A 25,492-nucleotide genomic window follows, 5' to 3' on the forward strand; every position below is an offset into this window, starting at 1 on the left:
TCAAAATATAAATCATCCGAAAGCAGAAAGAGAAAAACAACACACACAAAAAACCCAAATGATTATCAGCGGATTTCTTTCAAGAAACTTTGGAGGCCAGAAGGTGATGGAGTGATATTCAAAGTGCTAAAAGAAAAATATTGTCAAGTTCCTGCATCTGACAAAACTATACTTCACAATGAGAGAGAAGTAAGGATTCACAGATAAACAAAAGCGAAGGAAGCATCTTACCATAAGACCTGCCTTGCAAAATGTGTTGAAGGGTAAATTAAACAAAAGGACACTAGATAGTAACTCAGTACCTTGAAATCATATAAAGAAATAAACATCTCAGTAAAAATAAAAATATGGGCAATTATAAAAGCTAGTATTATTAACAATGATTTGTAACTCTATTTTTTTTTGTTTTCTATGTGACTGGAAAGACGAATATGATTTTTAAAAAATTAACTATCAGTCTGAAAGCCAGAAATATTGTACTTTGTTACTGCACATCCTGGTTTCTACAAAATTTACAAAAGTAACTCATTTAAGTAAGAACTATTAGTTCATATTTTGAACACACAATTTGTAAAGACTTAGTTTTGTGACATCATCAAAAGAGGGATGGTGACAGAGCTGTAAAGGAGCAAAGTTTTGACTGCATTTGAAATTAAGCTGATATAATTTCAAATTACAGTGTTATAAAGTTAGGATGTTACATGTAATCCCCATAGTAACCACAAAAACTATAGCTACATAATATACATAAGAGGAATTAGAAATTTAAACATGTTACTACAAAAAAATCAACTAAATACAAAAGAAGTCAGTTATGTAGAAAATGACTATCAAAAAAGATATAAATCATGTAGAAAACAAATAACAAGATGACAGAAGTCTTTCCTTATTAATAACAACTTTAAATGCAAATAGATTAAACTTTCTAATCAAAAGACAGAGACTGGCAGAATGGATTAAAAAAATCAATCCAATGATATACTGTCTACAAAGATTTTAGATACAAAGACATAAATAAATTGAAAGTGAAAGGATGAAAAATCACATCACATGCAAACAGCAACCAAAATAGAGCAGGGGAGGCTATACTAGTATCAGGAAAAATAGACTTTAAATCAAAAAAGGTTAAGATATAAATAAGGTCATTATATATTAATAAAAGATTCAGCATAACAAAATGATACAACAATTATGAACATTTTCATACCTAGTAACAGATCACCAAAATATATGAAACAAAAACAGACAGATTTGAAGGGAAAAAGAGATAGTGCCACAATCATAGTTTGAGATTTCAATGCCCCACTCTCAGTAATGGATAGAACTAGACAGAAGATGAGTATGGAAATAGAGGACTTAACATAATATAACAGGTAGATTTAACAAACATACAGAACACTTTCCAACAACAGCAAACAGCTTCTTCTCAAGTACACATGGAATATTTTCTAAAACAGACCATACAGTGGGCCACAAATTGAATCTCATAAAGTTTTTAAAAATGGATATCGTGCAAAGTATCTTCTCCAACTACAATGGGATAAAATTATAAATCAGTAACAAAATTAAAACTGGAAAACTCATATTTTTGGAAATCAAACAACACTTTTTATTTATCCTACGTATCCTTTGAAAACATGAAAACACACTCTCACAAACAATAGATCAAAGAAGAAATCACAAGAGAAATTAGAAAATACATAAAGATTAATTAAAACAAACATAACATACCAAACTAATGGGACACAGCAAAAAGGAAAATCTCAAATCATCTTTACTTACGTTGTAAAGCTTTCTAACTGTACAACGCAAGGAAATAGAAAACGAACAAATTAAACCCAAAGCTAGCAGAAGGAAAGAAACAGTAAAGATTACAGCAGAGATAAACAAAAGAGAGAACAGAAAAACAATAGTAAAAGTCAATGAAAGCAATAGTTGATTCTTTGAAAAGAGTGACAAAATTGACAAACATTTATCTAGGAGGACAAAAAGAGAAAAGACTGAAATTACTAAAATGGGAAGTGAAAGTGAGGATATTACTAATGATTCTACAAAACTAAAAGTAATATGAACAACTGTACGCCAATAAATCGGACATCCTAGTGGAAATGGAAAAATTCCTAGAACACAGAAAATCTACCAAGACTAAATCATGAAGAAATTGAAAATCTGAGGAGACTGATAGGTAGTAAGGAGACTGAATCAGTAACCAAAAATCCTCAATAAAGAAAAGACCTGGACCTGAATAGCTTTACTGGTGAATTCTATCAAATATTTAAAGAAAAAGTAACACCAATCCTTGTTAAATTTTTCCAAAAAATTAAACAGGAAACACTTCCTAACTCATTCTATGAGGCCAGCATTATTCTGAAAACAGAGCCAGATAAAGATAGTACAAGAAAACTACAGACCAATGTTCCTTATACAGATTGATGTAAAAATCCTCAATAAAATACTAGCAAAACAAATTCAGCAGCATATTAGAGATTATACACCATGACTAAGGTAGCATTTATTCCTGGAATCCAAAGATGGTTGAACATACAAAAAAAAAAAAAAAAAAATCAATGTAATACAGCACAACAGAATGAAGGATAAACACCACATATCTTAATTGATGCACAAAAAGCATTTCACAAAATTCCACACTTTCATGACAAAAGGACTCAATAAACTAGGAACAGAAGGCTACTACCTCAAAATAATAAAAGCTGTACATGAAAAAGCCCACAGTGAATATTATACTCAATGATGAAAGACAGAATACTTTTCTTTAAGATCAGGAACAAGACAAAGATGCCTGCGTTTGCCACTTCTGTTCAACGTAGTACTGGAAGTACTAGGTAGAGAAATTAGGAAAAGTGGAGGGAAGGGAGAAGAAGTAAAGGGAGAAGCGAATATGTGCACGTACACACATACACACATGAATATTATTCAGCATTAAAAAGGAAGGAAATTCGCACATATGCTGTAACATGGATAAAACTTGAGGGCATATTCATGTTAAGTGAGTAAGTCAGTCACAAAAAGGCAAACACTGTACAATTCCACCTACATGAGGTACTTAAGAGTAGTCAAAATCATAGAGACAGAAAGCAGAACAGGTTGCAGGGGTTGAGGGTGTGGGGAATGGAGAGAGTTGGTGTTTCATGAGTAGAGTGTCAGTTTTGGGAGATAAAAATAATTCTGGAGATTGATGGTTGTAATCTCTGTACAATATCATGAGTACATTTAATATCACTGAATTATACACTTAAAAATAGTTGAGATACTAAATGTTATGTGTATTTTACCACAATAAAAAATGGAAAGAGAAATTCAATGGCTATATCATTTAAACAGAATTGATCTACCTACCCATAAAAAATTGTAGTGCAACATTGTCTACAAGAATGCTGTCCAGGGGGACTGTGCAAAGTTTCCCAAAGTTTGCTGCAAGTTTCACAGTATTTATTTCCTACAGGCAAAAGTGAATATAAGTTAATATTTTATCTAATCATTCATTGTTAAAGATGTTTACATAAATATAAGGAAAAAAATCAAGCTAAAATGGAGTAAAGATGAAGTTCTTTCCTTCTCATGCATGTTGTTTCCCAATAGATATACATTCTGTGAATTTAAATTCCTAGTTAAGTGTTGCTTAGCAAATTAAAAATATTAACACATTAAAAATATTAGCATTCAACTCTTTCAATATAAAATAAATAGAAATCACTATATTTTCAATCATTCTCTCTCTATATATATTCCAAATGAAAATGAACATTCCAGAGGCTAAAAGTGTGAAGGAAATGTTTAATATACGCAAGAATTTTTAAAACTCAACTTTTCATGTATAAAGTCTATTTATTACTAGGAAAACAAAATATGCCTAAAGAGTAATTTTGCTCCTAACTCAATAAAAATCTCTAATTATTACAGAAAATGTGTTTTTTTTCAGACTCTCTAAACAGTGAATTTCAGACACACTTTTCAAAGTCACAGAACAAGGAAACAACCTATGTATGAAAAAAAAAAAAAAAAAGGAAAAGTTGGGTTCAAAATTTAAAGAGCATCTACGTATCAGGCATTGTGCTAGTTACATTACACATATTACTTCATTTAATCTGTACAGCAATACTGTTGGATATGTATCACCAAGCCTACTTAACAGGTAGGGAAAACAAAGATGAAAAAGGTTGCCTATTAAGTCACAAAGCCGATAAGTATGACTATGTGTTTTCAAATGCTGCTGCCCTTTCCATAACAGCCATAATGTTTCTATGAATTATTCATTTTCACTGGCTTCTCTATATTCCCAAATCCATATTTCAGAACCTTTATTTAAAAAAGAAAAATAGGCAGGTTTACTGTAAATGAAGTAGGCTGCCATATTCAGAGGCAGATACTAAATTAAGCATAAGTGGTAAACAAAGGAAAATGAAGAGAATTAAAAAAGAAAAACAAATTCATCTCTATAATTTGTATTTTCCTTCATGTAAGTACTGAATAATAACAGCGAACTGACTTTCAAAGTTCGGTAGAGAGCAACCTACAGCCAGCACATGATTTCTACTAAGTCTCCCTTCTTCAAATTGTATCACCTCTTTATCCTGCCCAGCAGCAGCTCCACAGATACAGGATGGGAAGGAAAATTCACTGAGGATAAAGGTTTCTAAGATTTCAAGATAAGTAACATAGCTATGTAACTGCAAATCTGTGGGGATTCTGAGTTTATTTACAAAGGAAAACATTGTATGATCTGAGCTCATTAAAAAATAAAAGCTTGTATTCAAAATGGAATTGACAGGCTTGCAAACAAAATATCTAAATTTTAAAAGGATTCAATATCAAAAAGTGCCTGGGAAAAAACACTGAGAAATGACGCTGAAAGATCACTACCTCTGAGATCTAGATAAGGAAGTAAAGAAAAGCACAAGTGAAACTGTATCTTTCTTCTATGCTAGTTTGCATGAGTATATAAACTAGTTTTAAAATAAAGTTAACCAAAACAAAGGTACACACACACGTAACAAATATGGCCCTCAAGTAATGTTTCTTAAGTTGTAATTCACCTAGAAAACTAAATTTAACGTGTTTTTTTGTTTGTTTTTTTGAGACGGAGTTTCGCTCTTGTTGCCCAGGCTGGAGTGCAATGGCACGATCTTGGCTCATCGCAACCTCCAGGTTCAAGTGATTCTCCTGCCTCAGCCTCCCGAGTAGCTGGGATTACAGGCATGTGCCACCACGGTTTTTAAAAATAATTCTTCTATTCCTTAAGGAATTTAAATACACTGTAAAATTATAAGACCAGAGAGTCATAAATAAATTTTCAAAACAGAAAACCACAGCAAAAATGTGACCTCATTAAAAACCTAAGGGTATTAAGAAATGTTTTTTCCTGCTTTAAAACCCCAAATCTCTGCTCTCCTTTAGGGCAAAACTTCTCTAAAGAGCAACTATCATTACTGTTTCTAATTTACCTCTTCTCATTCTCTCATGGACGAACTCCAATTAAGATTTTCTCCACTACTCCACAAAAAAATGCTCTCATTAGATCACCAATAATCCGGAAGGTAGTAAGTCCACTGATCAAGTCTCAGTCTTCATCTTTCTCCATGTTATCTTTTGATACACCTCATCTTTCCCTTTTATAAACACTTTTTACATTTGGCTTCTGAGATATTGATAGGGACAGGGTGCACAAAATTCTAGGCAGAAAAGGGCGGTCCCTAGCAAAACACCACCCTCAAGCCAAAAGGCCTGAGACTGGAGCCCTAAGTGAAAACTTACATGCCTGTTTTCCTGCTCAAAAGTTGCCTTTTTCTAAACCATCCATGGCCGCACATCACCCCATTCTGTGCCCATAAAAACCTCAGACTCAGTTGGTAGCCGGGACTATGGCTGGACATTGGAGAGAAGCAACTCGACTTCAAAGGGACAGCTTGATGGCATAACTTCAGAAAGAATCCAAATGGAGACAGTCAGACTTCAGGAGAAGATTATACCCGCCCCATTCCCCTTTTCAGCTCCCCTTCCCACTGAGAGCCACTTTCATCGGCCATAAAATCTCCAGCATTTACCATCTTTCAACTCATTCATGCGACTTCATTTTTCCTGGACGCCAAATAAGAACTCAGAAGCCACGAGTGCAGACACAAAAGGCTGTCACACTGGCCCTTTGCCCTCACCGGCGGAGGGCAGCCGCCTCATGCAAAAAGGCAAATGGTCCACTGAGCTGTTAACCCTTAAGCCATCCACAGACAGCAGAGCTAAGAGAGCACTGTAACACACCTTCTGGGGCTCTGGGAGTCACAGGCACCCCCAACTGGACAGGTGTAGGGCCTGAACAGGGTTTGCTCTTGCCAGCACTAATGCATCCGGCCAGTTCCTCCACCCACTCACTTGTGCACTCCCTATTGCGAGGGGTGGAATACAGTGGGTCCGAGTGAGTGGAGTTTGATCTCGCCAGTGCCGAACTGGCAGGCTTGTTCCAGTACTCCTTTACTCAAGTTCCCACTCATTTGCTTGCGCGCTCCCCACCACAAGAAGTTGAGAATGGCAGGATGAGTAAACAAGACACCCCTGTTGCAAGTCCTGCGAAGGGGTCAGGGAAATATCCTGCTTCAGTATCACATGCTCAGGTTTTCCTCCAATCTCACTGGCTATTTACTTTGTTTCTTTGGCTAGATTCTTTACTTTGTCTTAAACTCTATTCACTGAAGTGTAGTAGGACCAAGTCACCAACGCATTCCTACTTACACACACTCTTTTAGGTTAACATCATCCAGTCTCTCATTAAACATCTGATAATTGTTGAGAATTTACAAAATTCATCTCCATCACTAACTTTTCCTTAGAACTCAAGATTACCAAGTAGCATGTCTACTTGAATGTCAAACAGGGATATCAAATTAAAATACCCAAAACTCAATTCTCTTTTCCAAACCTCCTCCTCTCTGTGTGTTACCCAATTCAGTAAACAGCACCACTATTTATACAGTTGCTCAAACCAAAATACCCTGAAACTGTCCTTGAGTTATTTTTTTTTTCTTTCTCACCCCATATTCACTCCATTAAGAAAATCCTACTAGCACTATATCCAGTCTCTAATCGCTTCTCACAACCTCCATAGACATCTCTTATCTAGTTTTAAATCAGGAGTATAGCAAATAATCTTTCAGTTTCCATTCTTACCCACATTGTCTCACACTTTGTGTCTATTCTTCACAAAGAATAAAGATAATAATTTTAACTTTTAAGCTCGTAAGTCAGGTAATGTCACTTGCCAGGGCAAATCTCCAATTGATTTTCATCATAATTAGAATAAAACTCTTACTATGGCCAGTAAGACCATATATGACCATATAAGATCTAACCCCCCCGGTTCTTCTATGACTTCATCCCTAGCACAATAGCTCATTCATTCCATACCAATCACAACGACCTCCTCCAATTCACCAAAGACATTCTTACCTTAGTGCTCCTGCATCTGCTCTTATGACTGCCTGTAAGATCGATACTTCAAAGGCAAACAAAAATACAGCACAGGACTAACTGCCTCATGTTATTTAGATCTCACTACGATCAAGTGTCATCAAACCTCTCAGCACCCATCTAAACCAGTCCAAGCAAGACATTCTCTATACGCTACTTTGCTTTATTATTGTTTTTTTGCAGTAGATATTACCACCTGATATTATGCATCAGTTTGCTTATTGGTTTATTTCCTGACTCTGCAACTAAAATGTAAACTCTATGAAAAGAGTTTGTCTACTTGGCTCTTCTAAAAAGCATCCAACTCACAAAACTGAATAAATGTAAATTTTGAATAAACAAATGATACCCAAGTAAATGCATAAATAAATCAAGGAATAAAATCTTCAATTACTTTAACATTTTTCAGGCAGTGCTTTAGTTAACCTTTTTGGCATGCTTTAACAAATATTTATATCACATTGCCGAAAAGAAAACTCTTTTTAAAGTCCTCTTGTAAAGTGCTGCACTGGAAAATGTCCTACTTTTTGTCCTTTACTGTGCATTTTAATCCCTATAAAGAATTTATAACTAAACATTAATTCAAAAGTACTTTACTTACTTTGCCTGACTGCAATCGCTGTATTCTTGAGTCACAAACCTTCTTTACGAATAGTAAGCTATTTATTTGATTTTTGATAGTGTTGATATCTAAAAGTAAACAAATCATGAACTAGAAAGTGGTAATGTTATTTATTAAATACTTTAAACATGCACTTACTGTAATTTAACAAAATAACCAACAATACAGCAATTGTTTTATTCAATAAAAGAAACCATCTGAAATTATACAGTGAAATTATTTAATTAAAAGTAAACCATGCCAATTACCTCCACTCTAGGGATAATTACAATAATCACATTCTCGCATTCTGAAAATAATGCTTTTACTCTAACTAAGCACATGTTAATCTAATAAGGAAGATTTAATTAAAGTGAAAACATTAATAGCAGAAAATGACATTTAGGTAAATTAACCAAAGTTTTGAAGATATAATAATCCTTCAAAAAAAATACTTTAAGTTAAATACATTACTTACCATCACCAGCTGTATCTAGAGATCTAAGATACTGTAATTCTTCTGCTGCCTTATCTCTGACTGCTTCTAGCTCTCCAATATTGTCACTCAATTTAATAATGTTCATAAAGGCCTCATAGTTGCAGTTAGAATCCCGGATCTGAAAGCAAGTTTAAGAAAAATAGGTGAAAGAGGAACTCACTTATTAAAAGGAAAACTGAATCCTGAGTGCCTACTATGTGCTAGGACAATTTGCTGCATACTCAGTGCTTACAACAAAAAGAAAAAAGCTCTGTATTTGGGCACCTATATTTGGGCACCAATGGGTCTTAGACTGCAAATAGAACAAAGTAAGTATTATATAGCATGCTTGAAACTGTAGGAATAGGAACATGCTCACAATATTTGATGATAGCAAAGAAGCCATGAAGACTGGAACTAAACCAAAGACAAGCTGAGCAGAAGATATGGTCAGCAGCAATGGATGGCCAATCTTCTGTTATAGTATAAAGGTTTTAGCTTTCGCTCTGAAGCAAGTCAGAAGTTAAACTGGAAAGTTTAAACAGAAGAGTAACACTCTCTAACCTAAAATATAACACAATCACTGTGTTGCTGTATAAAAATAAAGGCAGAGCCAAAAACAAAAAAAGACCAGTTAATAATACAAGTGAAAGATAATATAGTCAGGAAGCAGGGTGGTGACAGTGGTGGTATGGTACAAAGTGTTTTATAAAGTGTTTTCTGGTAAGAAGTGTTTTGTAAAGACAATGCCAAAAGAATTTGCTGATAAATCAGATATGGCCATGAAATAAAGAGAACACAGAACTACACTAACATCGTTGGCCTGACAACTGGAATAGTGGAGTTACCACTAAAAAAGATGGAGAAAAAAATTAAGAGATGCAGCATTTGCCGGGGGCGGTGGCGGGGAGGCAAAATATTATGAGGGTGTTTTTGGCAAAATTAAGTGTGAGATCTCATTAAATATAAAAATGGTCATTAGCATGCTTTTGAATATGATGGACAAGAGTTCAGAAAGGAGGACTACACAGAAATACGCATTTAAAAGTCACTGACATGGAGATGACACTTAAAACCACGAACATGGATGGAAATAATCAAGAGAATGAGGGTAGAGTGAAAAAAGAAGAGATCTTAGGACAGATACTCAGAAGATTTACTTACACAGCAAAAACACTGAGAAAGGCCAAAAACGTAGAAAAAAAAATCAACAAACTTTGGTGTTCTAACAAGCCAAGTAAAGAAGTGTTTTTAAAAAATGATGGCTGGGTGCAGTGCTTGTAATCGCAGCACTTTGGTAGGCCAAGACAGACGGATCACCTTAAGTCAGGAGTTCGAGATCAGCCTGGCCAACATGGTGAAACCCCGTCTCTACTAAAAATACAAAAATTAGCTGGGCATGGTGGTAGGTGCCTGTAATCCCAGCTACTTGGAAGGCTGAGGTGAGATAATCGCTTGGGCACAGGAGGCAGAGGTTGAAGTGAGCTGAGATCGTGCCACTGCACTCCAGGTTGGGCACCAGAGTGAGATTCTGTCTCAGAAAAGAAAAGAAAAAAAGAGAGGGAAAATGTAGACAGCCAACAGTCAACCCTCTTATAAAGTTTTGCTGTAAAAAAATAAGCAGGAGAAAAGAGTACTGCCTAAAATGGAATGTAAGATAAATGACTTGCTTCATCTGCTTTTTAAGATGAGAGAGATAATGACAAAGGTGTATGATAATAAGAATGATCATATAAAGAGTAAAAATGTGATGGTACAGAGGGAAAGTGTAAAATTGCCAAAGCAATAAAATGAAATTGTCTAGAAGGAGTTGGTTACAATGCACACATAAAGGACTTGCTTTACCTAGATACATGGGTATTTCATCCACAGTAACAGAAGAAAATATAAAATATAGATGCATAGATACAAGTTATGAATGTATGTGATAACAGGATATTACAAAACATCTCTTTTGATTTCCTCAATTTTTTCAGTGGAGTACTACGGTCATGAGCTAAGAGAAAAGATGTGAAAAAAATATGCTAAATGAAAGTGAAGGAAGTAAAAAAGAGTTGATCAGAAGAGTGGAGCAGATAACATAACCGGAAAAATTTAATGACTGCAAGGCAAGAAAGAATAAGGGCACAAATGAGATTCGTGCTCATGAATTTAAAATGAGATCAGTGTAGGTTTCTTTTTCTTCATCAGCCACATTCACCTGCTTAAAAGTAGGAATGGAGTACCAGTTATGTTGGATTTAACCAGTGCTGTAGTATCAATAAGCAAATAAAGAGGTAAAAAAGTATAGGATATTGTGGAGGAATTAATAACTATGACTGTAAATAAAATTTAAACTAAGCAAAGCAAGAAGAGTGGGCTGTGAAAAGGTAATAGACTTGAGATGTTATCTATTTTAAACAAAAAGCCAAATAACTGAATACTATAAAAGCACAAGACTATGTAAAAAGATGCATTACGTAGAAGGGATCAATTATACAGTGGAAGCTGACTTCTGATTAGAAACAGAGGCAAGAGGAAAATAAAACAATTTTTAAAGTACTAAAAGAAAAAGTACAGCAATTCTACATCAATGAAATATCCTTCAAACTTGGCAGTAAATGAAAATATTTTCAGAGAATAAAAAGGTCAGATAATTTGTCACAAGAAAACTGGCAATAGGTAGGGCACGGTGGCTTACGCCTGTAATCCCAACACTTTGGGAGGCTGAGGTGGGTGGATCACGAGGTCAGGAGTTCAGGACCAGGCTGGCCAAAATGGTGAAACCCCGTCTCTACTAAAAATACAAAAATGAGGCAGGCATGCTGGCAGGCACCTATAATCCCAGGTACTTGGGAGGCTGAGGCAGAGAACTGCTTGAACCCGGGAGGCAGAGGTTACAGTGAGCCAAAATCATGCCACTGCACTCCAGCCTGGGCGACAGAACAAGACTCCGTCTCAAAAAAAATAAAATGAAATAAAAAAAATAAAAAGAAAATTGGCAATACACAAAATCCTAAAGAAAGTTCTTCAGAATGAAGAAAAATGACCACAAAACTAAAATTTGTACCTACAAAAAATAATGAAGAGTACTGAAAATACTAAGTAAATGTATGAGCGTAAACAATTTTTTTCTATTTTTTTATTTCTTTAAGAAAGGGTGTTTAATGCAACAATGAGCATGGCACTGTGGAGTAAATTATAAGTGTAGATATAAAATATATAATGAAAAAGAACAGAGGATGGGGGCTAACTAAAACTATGCTATAGCAAGGTTCTTCATATTTCATATGAGGTGATAAAGTACTGCCCTCTAGGCATATGATGACAGCTTAAAGAGGACACTAATTCTTAGAGCAACCACTAAAATAATAATGGTTGTAGTAACAAGGAATAGCTGGAAAGTCATTAAAATAATTAAACAGAATACAGGAATACCTTGTTTCAATTCCACTGTGCTTTACTATGACACTTCACACTGTGTTTTTTTAACAAACTGAAGTTTTCTAGCAACCCTGTGTCCAGAAACTCTTATCAGCATTTTTCCAACAACATGTGCCCACGTCATGGGCATAATCACATTTTAATAATTTTCAGAATATTTCAGACTTTTCCATTATTACTATATCTACTATGGTGATTAGTGATCTTTGATATTATTATTGCTTTGGTGCACTACAAACCATATTCATTTAAGATGACAAAATTAATTGATAAATTGTTTTGTATATTCTGACTGCTCTATAACTGACCATTCCTCTGTCTCTCTCCCTCTAGCAGGGCCTCTCTATTAACTGAGACACAACAACACTGAAGTTAGACCAATTAATTACCCTACAATGAACTTTAAGTGTTCAAGCAAAAGGAAAAGTCACATATCTTTCATTTTCAATCAAAAGCTAAAAATGACTAAGCTTAGCCAGGAAAATGTATCAAAAGCCAAGACAGACTGAAAGCTTGCTCTCTCACACTAAACAATTATTCAATATAAGAATACCCAAAACAAACAAACAAAAAAGGTTCTTCAGGGAAATTAAAACTGTTGCTCCGGAACAGACGAATGATAAATGTGAAGAACACTTATGGGTGATATGGAGAAAGTATTAGTGGTAAAGGATAGAAAATCACACCAGACACAACATTCCGTTTGTCCAAAGCCTATTCCAGAACAAGGCCCAGACTAGCTTCAATTCTATAAAGGCTGAAAGAGGTAAGGAAACTGCAGAAGAAGAGTTTGAAGCTAGCAGAAATTGGAGGTTTGAGGAAAGAAGCTGTCTCCATAACATAGAAGTACAAGGTGAAGCAGTAAGTCCTGATGTAGAAGCTATATGGCAAGTCATCCAGATTTAGTCTAGATCATTGATAATGGTGGCTACACTAAACAGATTTTTCACTGTAGACAAAACAGCCTTATAAGGAGAAAAGATGCCATCTACTACCTTTACAACTAGAGAGTAAAAGCCAATGTTTGGCTTCAAAGCCTCAAAAGACAGAATGAGTACCTTGTTAGAGGCTAGTAGTGACTCTAAGTTGAAGCCAATGCTCATTTACCATTCCAAAAATGCTAGGGTCCTTAGAAATTATGCTAAATCTACTCTACCTGTGCTCCAGAAATGGAACAAGAAAGCCTGAATAACAGCACGTCTGTTTACAACATGGTTTACTAAATATTTTAAGCACACTGTTGAGATGTACCACTTACAAAGAGATTCCTTTCAAAATATTACTGCTCACTGACAACACACCTGGTCTCCCCAGGGCTCTGATGAAGGATATCAACGTTGTTTTCATGCCTACTAAAATAATATCCATTCTGCAGCCCTAGGATGAAGGAGTAATTTCACCTCTCAAGTCTTACTATTGAGGAAATGCACTTTTCGTAAGGCTATGGATATTTGCTCTAGTGATTCCTCTGATGGATCTGAACAAAGTAAACTGAAAACCTTCTAGAAATGACTCATTATTCTAGATGACATTATGAATATTCATGATTCATGGGATGAGGTCAAATATCAACATTCACAGAAGATTGGCAGTTGATTCCAATCTTCACAGATGACTTTAAGGGGTTCAAGACTTCAGTGAAGGAAGTCATCACAGATGAGGTAGAAATGGCAAGAGAAGTAGAATGAGAATTCGACCCTGAATGATATCAACAATGTAAACTGAAACAACAAAACTCAAAATGTGGGAAGATTAAATTTTAAAGTTCTTTACAATTTTCTTTGTTTCTTTCTTTGCCATCAAAGTTAAGTTGTCATCAGTTCAAAATAACTTGTTATAAATTTAAGGTATCTTTTGTAAGCCTCATGGTAATGACAATCCAAAAACCTGCAATAGTTAAACTAAAAAGCAAGAAATTAAAACATACTACCAGAAAAAAATCACTTAACCACAGAAGAAGACAGTAAGAAGGAAGCAAGAAGTTATAACTAAAAAATAGTTACCTCCTTACCTATCAGTATTTATTTATTTTATCAGTATTTATTTATATTACTATAAAGCTAAATGTAAGTGGACTAAATTCTCCAATTAAAAGATATAGAGCAGTTGAATGTAGGCCAGCTATATGGCTCACACTTGTAATCCCAGCACTTTGGGAGGTTGAGGTGGGAGGACTACTTGAGCCAGAAGTTTACAACTAGCTGGGAAACACAGTAAGACCCTGTCTCTACAAAAAAATAAAAAAATTAGCCAGGTTGACATTGCAATGAGCTGTGATCATGCCACCACACTTGAACCTAGCTGACAGAGTGAGACTCTCTATCAAGAAAAAAAAAAGAAAGAAAAAAAGAAAGAAAAGAAAAAGAAAATTCACCTGAAGGAACTAGAAAAGCAGTAACAAACCAAACCCCAAATTAAGATTTAGCACAAAAATAAATGAAATTGAGACTAAGAAAACAATACAAAAGATTGAGTTGAAAAGCGATCTTTTAAAGGGAGAAACAAAATCAATAAATGTTTAGGCTAGACTAAGAAAAAAAGAGGCACAAAAAAATATAATCAGAGATGAAAATGGATATACTACAGTGATACAACAGATATATAAAGGATCATCAGAGACCATTACAAATAGTTATGCTCCAACAAACTGGAAAACCTAGAAGAAATGAATAAATTTCTGACACATAAAATTATCAGGAATAAACCATAAAGAAATAGAAAATCTGAACATTCCAATAACGAGTAATAAGATTGAAGCAGTAATAAAAGTATCCTATCCAAGAAAAGCCCAAGACCTGATGGCTTCACGGCTGCTGAATTCTACCAAATATTTTTAAATGAATTAATATTGATTCTATTCAATGTTTCCAAAAATTAAAGAGGAAAGCATACTTTGAAACGCATTCTACAAGCCCAGCATTACTCTAACACCAACACAAGGACACAACAAAAAAAGAAAACTACAAGCTCATCCCTGATGAACAAAGATGTCAAGATAGATCCTCAACAGAATACTATTAAACTGGCCAGGCATGGTGGCTCACACCTATAATCCCAGCACTTTGGGAGGCCAACGTGGCGGATCACCTGAGGTCAGGAGTTCAAGACCAGCCTGGCCAACATGGTAAAACCTCATCTCTATTAAATATACAAAAATTAGCAAGGCACGCTGGCAGGCACCTGTAATCCCAGTTACTCGGGAGGCTGAGGCAGGGAGAATTGCTTGAACCTGGGTGGTGGAGGGTACAGTGAGCTGAGACGGCGCCACTGAACTACAGAGCAAGACTCCGTCTCAAAAAAAAAAAAAAAAAAAAAAAACTAGTAAATTTAATTCAACAACGCATTAAAAAGATTATTCACCATGATCAAGTGGGATTCATCACAGGAATGCAAGAATGGTTCAATATATGAAAATTGATAAGCATAATACATGATGTTAACAGAATTAAGCACAAAAAAAATTATCATTTCAATAGATGTTGAAAGGGCATTCAATAACATTCAACATGCCTTCACAATAAAATCTCCCAAATTATTAGGTATAGAAGGAAAATACCTCAACTCAATTAAACGCCATATATGACAAACTCACAGTTAACATCATACTGAGTGGAGAAAATCTAAAAGCTTTTCCTTTAAGAACCAGGAGAAAAATGATGGCTACTCTTACACATTTTATTCAACCTAGTACTCAAAGTCCTAGACCAAGTAATTAGGCAAGAGAGAAATAAAGGGCATCCAAATTGGAAAGGAAAAAGTCAATCTGTCCTTGTCTGCAGACCACATAAACACCTATTTAGAAAAACCTAAAGAATCCAAAAAATGTTGCATAATACAAAATCAACATATAATACTCAGTATCATTTCCATGTCAATAGTAAACAATCTGAAAAAAAATCAAGAAACAAATCACATTTATAACAGCATCAAAAATATAAAATATTTATAAAAATTTATTTTAAAAATGTGAAAGATACATAAACTCTAAAAACTATAAAACAATGCTGAGAGAAATTACAGAGGCTTCCCTAAATGGAGATGCCATGTTCCTAGATAAGACAAAATGTTAAAATATCCATTATTCCTAAATTCATCTATAGATTCAATTGTAATCACAATTAAAATTCTAATAGGTTTTTAATAAAAACGAAACCTTTGATAAATTTTATGTGGAAAATAATCAAAACAATCCTAGAGAAAAAGAACAATTGTAAAAGACTCATACTGTCCCATTTCAATATTACTATAAAGCTAAAGTAATCAGAAAGTATGATATTTGCATATGGGTACACAAAGAGAGTAACAGAAAAGAACACAGTCCAAAATCAGAACCAAACATATTATAGCAAACTGATATTTTAGTAATGTGTCAAGGAAATAACTTTTATGAAAAAGTCTTTTCAACAAATGGTGCTAGAATATCTAGATATCTGTATTTTAAAAATCAATCTAAACTGTCATATTCCACACACATAAAAAATGGGAGATAAATCATAGTACAAAATATAAAAGTAAAAATTATAAAACTTAGCATAGACAAATAACTTGGTAATCTTCAAATAAACAAGGATTTCCTAGAGAAGACCATAAAAATACTAGCTGTAGAACAAGAATTGGGAAATTATGTTTCATCAAAATTTTTAAATTGTCATCAAAAGACATCACTGAACGAGAAAAAAAAAACAAGTCATAACCTAAGGAATAACATCTGCAATACATATACCTGATAAAGAACTTATATGTAGAATATATGAAGCATTCTTACATTATCAATTTAAAAAAGACAAACAGAAGGAGAGAAAATGAGCACTTGAAAAAAAGATACAAAACAGGCCAGTATTCACAGGAAAAAACGCTCAGTATCATTAGTAATAAAGAAACTGCAAGTAACCACAACAAAATACCAATTCACATGTATGTACTAGAGAAGTTAAAATTTAAGACTGACAATGCTAAATGTTAATCAGAATGTGGAAAGACCAGAACTACCAAATACTGCCACTGGAAAGGCAAAATTATAACACAACTCTGAAAGGCAATTTGTTAATTTCATTCTTTTTTCTACTGTGGTCAAAAACACAAAACAAAATTTATCACCTTAAAACATTTTAAGTTAACAGTGATATAAACTATCAGAACACTGTTTTTAACAGTTCTCTGATCTTTTATCTTGAAAACTGAAATTCTCGGTCCACTGAACAACAAATCCTGTTTGTTCTCTCCTCCCAGATCCTGGCAACCAACATTTTACTAAGAGTTTGACTACTCAAAGAGGGATCATGCAGTATTTGTCTTTGTACGATAACCTTATTTCATTTAACACAGTATTCTCAAGGTTCATCATGTTATAGGATACACAGGATTTCCTTTTTTTGTAGGGCTGAATAATATTTCATTGTATGTGTATACCACATTCTCTTTACGCATTCATCTGTTGATAGACACTTAAGGTAATTTCCACCTCTTGGCTACTGTGAATACTACAATCATGATTACACAAATATCCCTTTAAGATCCTGTTTTCAATTCTTTTGAATAGAGACCTAGACGTGGGATTGTTAGATCATACAGTAACAATTTTGAGAAGAACCTCCAAACTGTTTTCCAAAGTGTCTGCACCATTTTACATTCCATCAATAGTGCACAAGAGTTGCAATTTTTCCACATCCTTGCCAACACCTGATATTTTGTTTTTCTTCTTTTAATAGTGACCAAATGGTTGTAAGATAATTCATTTACTATTATGGTTTTGATTTGCATTTCCATAATAATTAGGGATGTTGTGCATCTTTTCCTATCACTCTTGGCCATCTGTGTAACTTCCGTGGAGATATGTCATTACAATATCTTGCACATTTTTAAATACTTTTCTTTTTCTTGTTGCTGAGTAGTATGACTTCTTTATATATGATGGATGTTAACTCCTAATCAGATACATGGCTTGCAAATATTTTCACCCATTATATAGGGTACCTTTTCACTCTGGTGATTGCTCCTTTGCTGGGTAGCTTTTTAGTCTGATACACTCCCACTCACTATTTTTGTTATTTTTGTCTGAGCTTTTGGTATCATATCAAAGAAATCATAGTCAAATCTAAGAAGCTTTTCCCTTACATATACTTCTAGGAGTTTTGTTGTTTCAGGTCTTTAATCCATTTTGAGTTAATTTTTATATGTAGGGCAAGGTTAAGGGAACACCTTCATCCTTTAGCATGTGGCTATCCTGTCTTCCCAATACCATTTGCTGAAGAGATTATTCTTTCCGATTTTGTAGCCTTGATACAAACCTATGCAGATTATTTGAGTACACATATGAGAACTTCTCGGTTCTCTACTCTGTTCCACTAAGTCTACATTTCTATCTTTATGCCATCACCATACAGTTAATTACTGTCGCTTTGTAACAAGTTTTGAAATCAGGAAGGGTGAAGTGCAAAGAAACATCATTGGGATTTTGGTAAGAATTGCACTGAAATTGTAAGTTGTTCTGGGGAGTATGGCTGTCTTTACAATATTAGGTCACTTCATGAACATAGTATGTGTTTCCATTTATTTGTGACTTTTCGTGTGTGTGTGTGTGTGTGTGTGTGTGTGTGTGTGTGTGATGGGGTCTTGCTCTGTTGCCTAGGCTGGAGTACAATGGCACAATCACAGCTCACTGCAGCCTTGATCTCCTGGGCTCACATGATCTTCCCGCTTCAGCCTCTGGAGTAGCTGGGACCACAGGTATGCACCACCATGCACAGATATTGTTATTCCTGATATTTTATTGCAAAGTACAATAGAGATTGCATTCCTGTTCATTAAGTAAAAATATGGCAAGGCAGGAGAACACCCTTTCAACCCACCCCTGCTGAGAGGTGACAACGTGTTAGCAGCCCTCACTCGCTCTCGACACCTCCTCAGGCCGCAGCGTCTACTCTGGCCACACTTGAGGAGCCCTTCAGTCTGCCACTGCATTGTGGAAGCCCCTCTCTGGGCTGGCCGAGGCCAAAGCCGGCTCCCTCTGCTTGCGGGGAGGTGTGGAGGGAGAGGCGGGGGTGGGAACTGGGGTGGCGCATGGTGCAGGCAGCAAGAGTTTCAGGTAGGCGCTGGCTCCGCGGGCCCCACACTCGGAGCAGCAGGCCGGTGCTGCCGGCCCCAGGCAATGAGGGGTTAGCACCTGGGTCAGCAGCTGCGGAGGGTGCGCTGGGTCCCCCAGCACTGTCGGCCCACCCGGAGCTGTGCTCGAATTCTCACCGGGCCTCAGCCACCTCCTGACTGGGCAGGGCTTGGCACCTGCAGCCTGCCATGCCTGAGCCTCCAAGTCCACCTCCAACCTCCCTGGGCTCCCGCACAGCCCCAGCCTCCCCAACGGCCACCACTCCGTGCTCCACGGTGCCTAGTCCCATCAACTGCATAAGGGCTGAGGAGTGCAAGCACCAGTGCGGGACTGACGGGCAGCTCTACCCGCAGCCCCTGCACAGGATCCACTAGGCAAAGACAGCTGGGCTCCTGAGTTGGGTTGGGACTTGGAGAACTTTTATGTCTAGCTAAAGGATTGTAAATGTACCAATCAGTGCTCTGTGTTTAGCTCAAGGTTTGTAAACACACCAATCAGCACTCTCTGTCTAGCCCAAGGTTTGTAAATGCATCAATCAGTGATCTGTGTCTAGCTAATCTGGTGGGCACTTGGAGAACTTTTATGTTTAGCTAAAGGATTGCAAACACACCAATCAGCACTCTGTATCCAACTAAAGGTTTATAAATGCACCAGTCAGCACCCTGTCAAAACGGACCAATCGTTCTCTGTAAAATGGGCCAATCAGCTCTCTGTAAAATGGACCAATCAGCAGGATGTGGGTGGAGTCAGATAATGGAATAAAAGCAGGCTGCCCAAACCAGCCGGGCAACCCACTCAGGTCCCCTTCCAGGCTGGAAGCTTTGTTCTTTCGCTCTTTGCAATAAATCTTGCTGCTACTCACTCTTTGGGTCCGCACCGCCTTTATGAGCTGTAACACCGCAAAGGTCTGCAGCTTCACTCATGAAGTCAGCGAGACCGCGAACCCACCGGAAGGAACGAACAACTCTGGATGCGCCACCTTTATGAGCTGTAACACTCACCACAAAGGTCTGCAGCTTCACTCCTGAAGCCAGCAAGACCACGAACCCACCGGGAGGGACGAACAACTCCAGATACGCCACCTTTATGAGCTGTAACACTCACCGCAAAGGTCTGCAGCTTCACTCCTGAAGCCAGCAAGACCACAAACCCACAAGAAGGAAGAAACTCTAGACACGTCTGCACATCTCAAGGAACAAACTCCAGACATACCATCTTTAAGAACCGTAACACTCACCATAATATATCTGTGGCTTCATTCTTGAAGTCAGTGAGACCAAGAACCCACCAATTCTGGACACACTGCCAGGAATGTCAGGCAGCCATCAGGTGATGGGTTTGGCAGTTATCACACTGCCTCTTTAAAAATAATTTGCAGCCCATACCAGGGAGAGGCAATTTCCTGATGGTCCACAGTTGTCACACTAAAGTAATCACTGGTCACAGGTACCAGGAAGTGGCAATTTCCCAAACAGATAAAAACACTTGAAATTGGTAACTAGCTTCCAATAAAATATCAGGAAATAATGAAGTGCGCTCGAGGATGAGCATTAAGAGACAAAATGACAGAGTATGACCTTCCAGTGGAATGCCCCCAGAAAAGTGAAGAAAGTCTCAGATGGGCATGTGTACAACTTCCTAAACACACTGCGTGTGCTCACTTCCCAAGTGTAAGGAGGGCACCGTGCATGTGGGGCAGCCCACCCAAAGGGAAGAATCATGGGAAGAGTGATGCAAGCCGCCAGAAGTGGACCAATACATAAAATCGTAGGATCAAGGTTAAACAGGGCACTTGACCTCCAAAGTGCCCACTTGGGTCTCTTCCAGTGTACTTTCCTTTATTTCCTGCTCTAAAGCTTTTTAATAAACTTCCACGCCTGCTCTGAAACCTACCTCAGTCTCCTTTACTGCCTTGCGCTTCTCAGTCAAATTCTTTCTTGAGGAGGCAAGAAGTGAGGCTTCTGCAGAACCATCAGTAATTCAGCTATTTGCTGCCTCCAACAGTTTGACATATTTTTAGAATATAGGTTAAGCCTGCTCCAAAATGTTTTTAGTATATACGTAATTACAGTTAATGAAGTTAATACATGCTCAGGAACAGAAAACTGAACACTACAAAATATATGTATAGAGAGAGAGGGGAACAAAAATAATTCCTAATCCCATGAATGAGAGATAACCATAACATTCTGTTGAACATGCTTCCTTTTTTGGACCAGAATTAATAATATACATTATAATATCCTGATTAGTTATGTTTAGTATACAATATCCATTTTCTGTATTACTAAACAAATTTTATTACTATTTACCCTTAATTTTAACTTAAATGTTTATAAATTTTGCATGTAAGTTTCTACCGCTTAAAAAAATACTATTTTATTACATCATACTCATTGCAAGTGAAATGAAATATATAAGAAAAATCACTACCTTTCTATTAACATTTCAGTCTATATCCTATGAGAATTATAGTCATTAATAAATATATTTTTCTAAAGAATGGGATATTTATCTAACATATATGCTAATTTTAGTTATCTTTTTCATGCAAAAGATATGAACAATTTTTCAAGTTCATAAAGATATACTATCATCATTTTAAATGGTTACATGGTATTCAATTGCATCAATGTGTTATTATATATTAATTAATACCCTATTTGGGACATTTAAGTTGCTTTCATTTCTTGCTACTATAACAAATGCTGCCATGAATGGTCTTAAAGATACATTATTGGAGAAGGCCGAGCAAGGTGGCCAAGTAGAGCCTTCCAGCGATCAACCTCCCCACAGGAACACCATATTAAACAACTGTCCATGCACCTTCCTAGGAACCACAAAATTAGTTGAGTGATCACAGTACCTGGTTTGAGCATAATATCAACGAAAGTGGCATTCAAAAGGGTAGGAAAGACAGTCTTGCATTGCCTCCACCATCCCTCCCCTCAACCCCGGACAGCACAGCACAGAAAGAGAATCTGTGGGTTTGTGGGAGGAAGAGTGAAGTGAGTATAGAACTCTGCTTTGAAACTGAGAACTGCTCTGTCATGGCACAGGACAGAATTCCACTAGCACCCAGGGAAGGAGCATTTACACCAGCCCTGAGGCAGACCAGAATTCTTCAGCTCAGGAGGAATAACTCAAACCCAGGTGGCTTCACTATGGGCTGACTGAAGTGACCTGGGGCACTAAATAAATGTTGAGTGGCAGTCAGGCCACAAGCACTGCAGTCCCAGGGCAAGCCCTGGTGCTACATACACTCTTCTCAGCAGTCAGTTGACTTGGGGTATGACCCAGTGTAACACCAGCTATGGTGGCCAATAGAGTGTCTGTGTCATCCCTCCACCACTTCCAGGCAGTGTAACTCCAGCAAAGACTCCTTCCACTTACAGGAAGGAAAGGGAGGAATACAGAGGGCTGTGTCTTAAAACTTAGGTACCAGCTCGGCCACAGTAAAACAAAAAAACAGGCAGATTCCTGAAACCCAAGAATATACATCTTTCATCCTGGACAGCATTTCTAGACCCACCCTTAGCCAGAAGGGAAGCTGTTGCCCTGATGAGACAGACCCAGTCCCTAGCAGAATTCACAATTTGCTGACTAAAGTGGTCCTGGGCCATGAATAAATAGCAGCAGGAGCCAGGCAGCAGTGGCCACAGGCCTTAGGCAAGCCCCAGTACTGGGCTGCTCTGCAAGGCTTGAGGTGCAACTCTCCACAGTGCCAGCTATGGTGACCATGACAGTGTCCATGTCACTGTTTCCCCAACTCCAGGCAGCATTACACAGAAAGAGACCCTTTGTAATTAACAGAAAGAGAGGAAAGAGCATGAAAGACTTTGGTAACCTAGGGAATTCTCCTTTATCTTAATAAAGTACGTCATAGCAGTGTATTTAGGAGTCTCCAAGAGTCATAATATTCCTGGGCTTAGGGATCCCACTAGCGCTGAAATAGTATAGTGACCATAGGCTTAGGTTACAACATTCAATCCCTTTTGAATTCATGAAAAGCCCTCTCAAGAAGGATGGTACAAATAAGTCCAGATTGAGAAGATTAAAATAAATAATTAACTCTTTAATGTCCAGACATTAAAGAACATCTACAAGCACCAAGAACATCCAGGAAAACATGACCTCAAGAAACTAAATAAGGCACCACTGACCACTCTGGAAGTGAAGGAGATATATGACCTTTCAGACAGGAAATACAAAGGAGCTATTTTGAGAAAGCTCAAAGGATTTCAAGACAACACAGAGAAGGAATTCAGAATTCTATCGAGAAATTTAACAGAGGCTGAAATAATAAGGAAAAGTCAAACAAACTCTAGAACTGAAAAATTCAATTGACAAACTGAAAAATTCATCAGAGTATCTTAACAGCAGAATTGGTCCAGCAGAAGGAAGAACCGGGCTAAGACAGGCTATACGAAAATACACAGAGAAAAAAAGAATCTGAAAAAAATGAAGCATACCCACAAGATCTAGAAAACAGTGTCATAAGGGCAAATCTATGATTTATTGGCCTTAAAGAGAACATAAAGAGAGAGACTGGGTTAAAAGTTTATTCAAAGAAATAATAACAAAGAACTTTTCAAACCCAGAAAAAAACATGAATATCCAGGTACAAGAAGGTTGAAAAACACCAAGAATATTCAATCCAAATAAGATGACCAAAGGCATGTAAATCAAACTCTCAAAGTTCAAGGATAAATAAAGAATCCTAAAAGCTGCAAAAAGAAGAAGCGGGGGGAGGGGAAGGAGAAGGAGGAAGAGGAAGAGCAGCAGCAGCAGCAAATAACACAAAGGAGCTCTGATACATTTGGCAGCACACATCTGAGCCCTTACAGGCCAGGAGGGAGTGGGATCATTCATACATTCAAAGTGCTGAAGGAAAAAAAATGTCTTCCAACCTAAAATACCATATCCGGCAAATTTATCTGTTAACTCTGAAGGAGAAATAAAGTCTTGGCCAGACAAACAAAAGCTAAGGGATTTCATCAATACGAGACAAGTCTTACTAGAAATCCTTAAGGTAGTTTTTCAATCTGAAAGAAAAGCATGTTAATGAGCAATAAGAAATCATCTGAAAGTATAAAACTCATTGACACTACGTACACAGACAACTAGAGTAACACTGCAACTGTGGTGTACAAACCACTCATATCTCTAGTAAGATGACTAAAACAAGTCAACAAAAAATAACTGATAAAACAAATGTAGCAAAGCTTCAAGATACAAAATGAACATACAAAAATCCATAGTGTTTCTATTTGAACAATTTGAGAAAGAAAACAAGAAAAGTAATCCCATATAATCACAAATAAAATAAAATACCTAAGAATAAACTTAATCAAGGAAATAAAAGATGTCTACAAGGGAAACTGTAAAACACTGATAAAAGAAATTGAAGAAGACACAAAAAAATGAAAAGATGCTCCATGTTCATGGACTGGAAGAATCAATGTTGCTAAAATGTCCATACTACAAAAAGCAATCTGCAAATTCAAAGCAAACCATATCAAAATACCAATAACTTTCTTCACAGAAATAGAAAAAATAATCCCAAAATGTATTACTATATGGAACTACAAAAGACCCAGAATAGCCAAAGCAATCCTAAGCAGAAAAGAACAAAGGTGAAGACATCACATTACTTGACTTCAAATTTAACACAGATATAAACCCACACATTCACAGTAAATTCATTTTTTACAAATGTGCCAAAAATATGTATTGGGGAAAAAAGTCACTTTAATAAATGGTGCCAAGAAAACTGGATATCCATATGCAGAGGAATGAAACTAGACCCCTATCTCTCAGCATATAGAAAAACCAATTTAAAATGGATTAAAGACGTCAATCTAAGATGTGAAACTATAAAATTACTAGAAGAAAACAGTGGGGAAACAATCCATGACATTGGTCTGAGCAAAGATTTCTTATATAAGACCTCAAAAGCACAGGGAAACCAAAGCAAAAATGTACAAATGGGATCACATCAAGCTAAAAGGCTTCTGCACAGCAAAGCGAATGATCAACAAAGGGAAGAGACAATCCATCGAACAGGAGAAAATATTTGCAAGCTACCCATTTGACAAAGAAATAATAACCAGAACACATAAGGAGCTCAAACAACTCAATAGGAAAAAAACTAATAATCCTATTAAAAATGGGCAAAAGATCTGAAAAGATCTGAAAAATGTCTTTTGAGACATTTCTCAAAAGACAACATTAAAAAAAGCTCAACAGCACTTATTGTCATAGAAATACAAATTAAAACTACAATGAGACACTATTTCACTCCACTTAAAATGGCTTTTATCCAAAAGAGAGGCAATAACAAATGCTGGCAAATATGTAAAGAAATGGATAAACAAAACATGGTACATACACAAAACAGAATATTATTCAG

At 36.5% G+C, this 25,492-nt stretch overlaps 1 protein-coding gene across 8 annotated transcripts in view; it reads right to left on the reverse strand.

Moving 5' to 3' along the window:
• Positions 1 to 25,492, reverse strand: part of SNX13 (sorting nexin 13) — a 157,096-nt gene that overhangs the window by 57,734 nt on the left and 73,870 nt on the right. For all 8 annotated transcript variants that reach the window (XR_004057995.1, XM_030932570.1, XM_030932568.1 and 5 more), the window contains 3 exons: positions 8,556 to 8,694; positions 8,078 to 8,166; positions 3,358 to 3,457 (listed from right to left, as the gene is read on the reverse strand). Coding sequence is in view for 7 of the 8 variants with exons in the window: in XM_030932570.1 (XP_030788430.1) it covers positions 3,358 to 3,457; positions 8,078 to 8,166; positions 8,556 to 8,694 (328 nt within the window). In the remaining variant the exon portion in view is untranslated. The remainder of the gene's footprint in view (positions 1 to 3,357; positions 3,458 to 8,077; positions 8,167 to 8,555; positions 8,695 to 25,492) is intronic.

The sequence above is a fragment of the Rhinopithecus roxellana genome, chromosome 6 (genome assembly GCF_007565055.1).
Source record: "Rhinopithecus roxellana isolate Shanxi Qingling chromosome 6, ASM756505v1, whole genome shotgun sequence".
Taxonomy (NCBI): Eukaryota; Metazoa; Chordata; class Mammalia; order Primates; family Cercopithecidae; genus Rhinopithecus; species Rhinopithecus roxellana.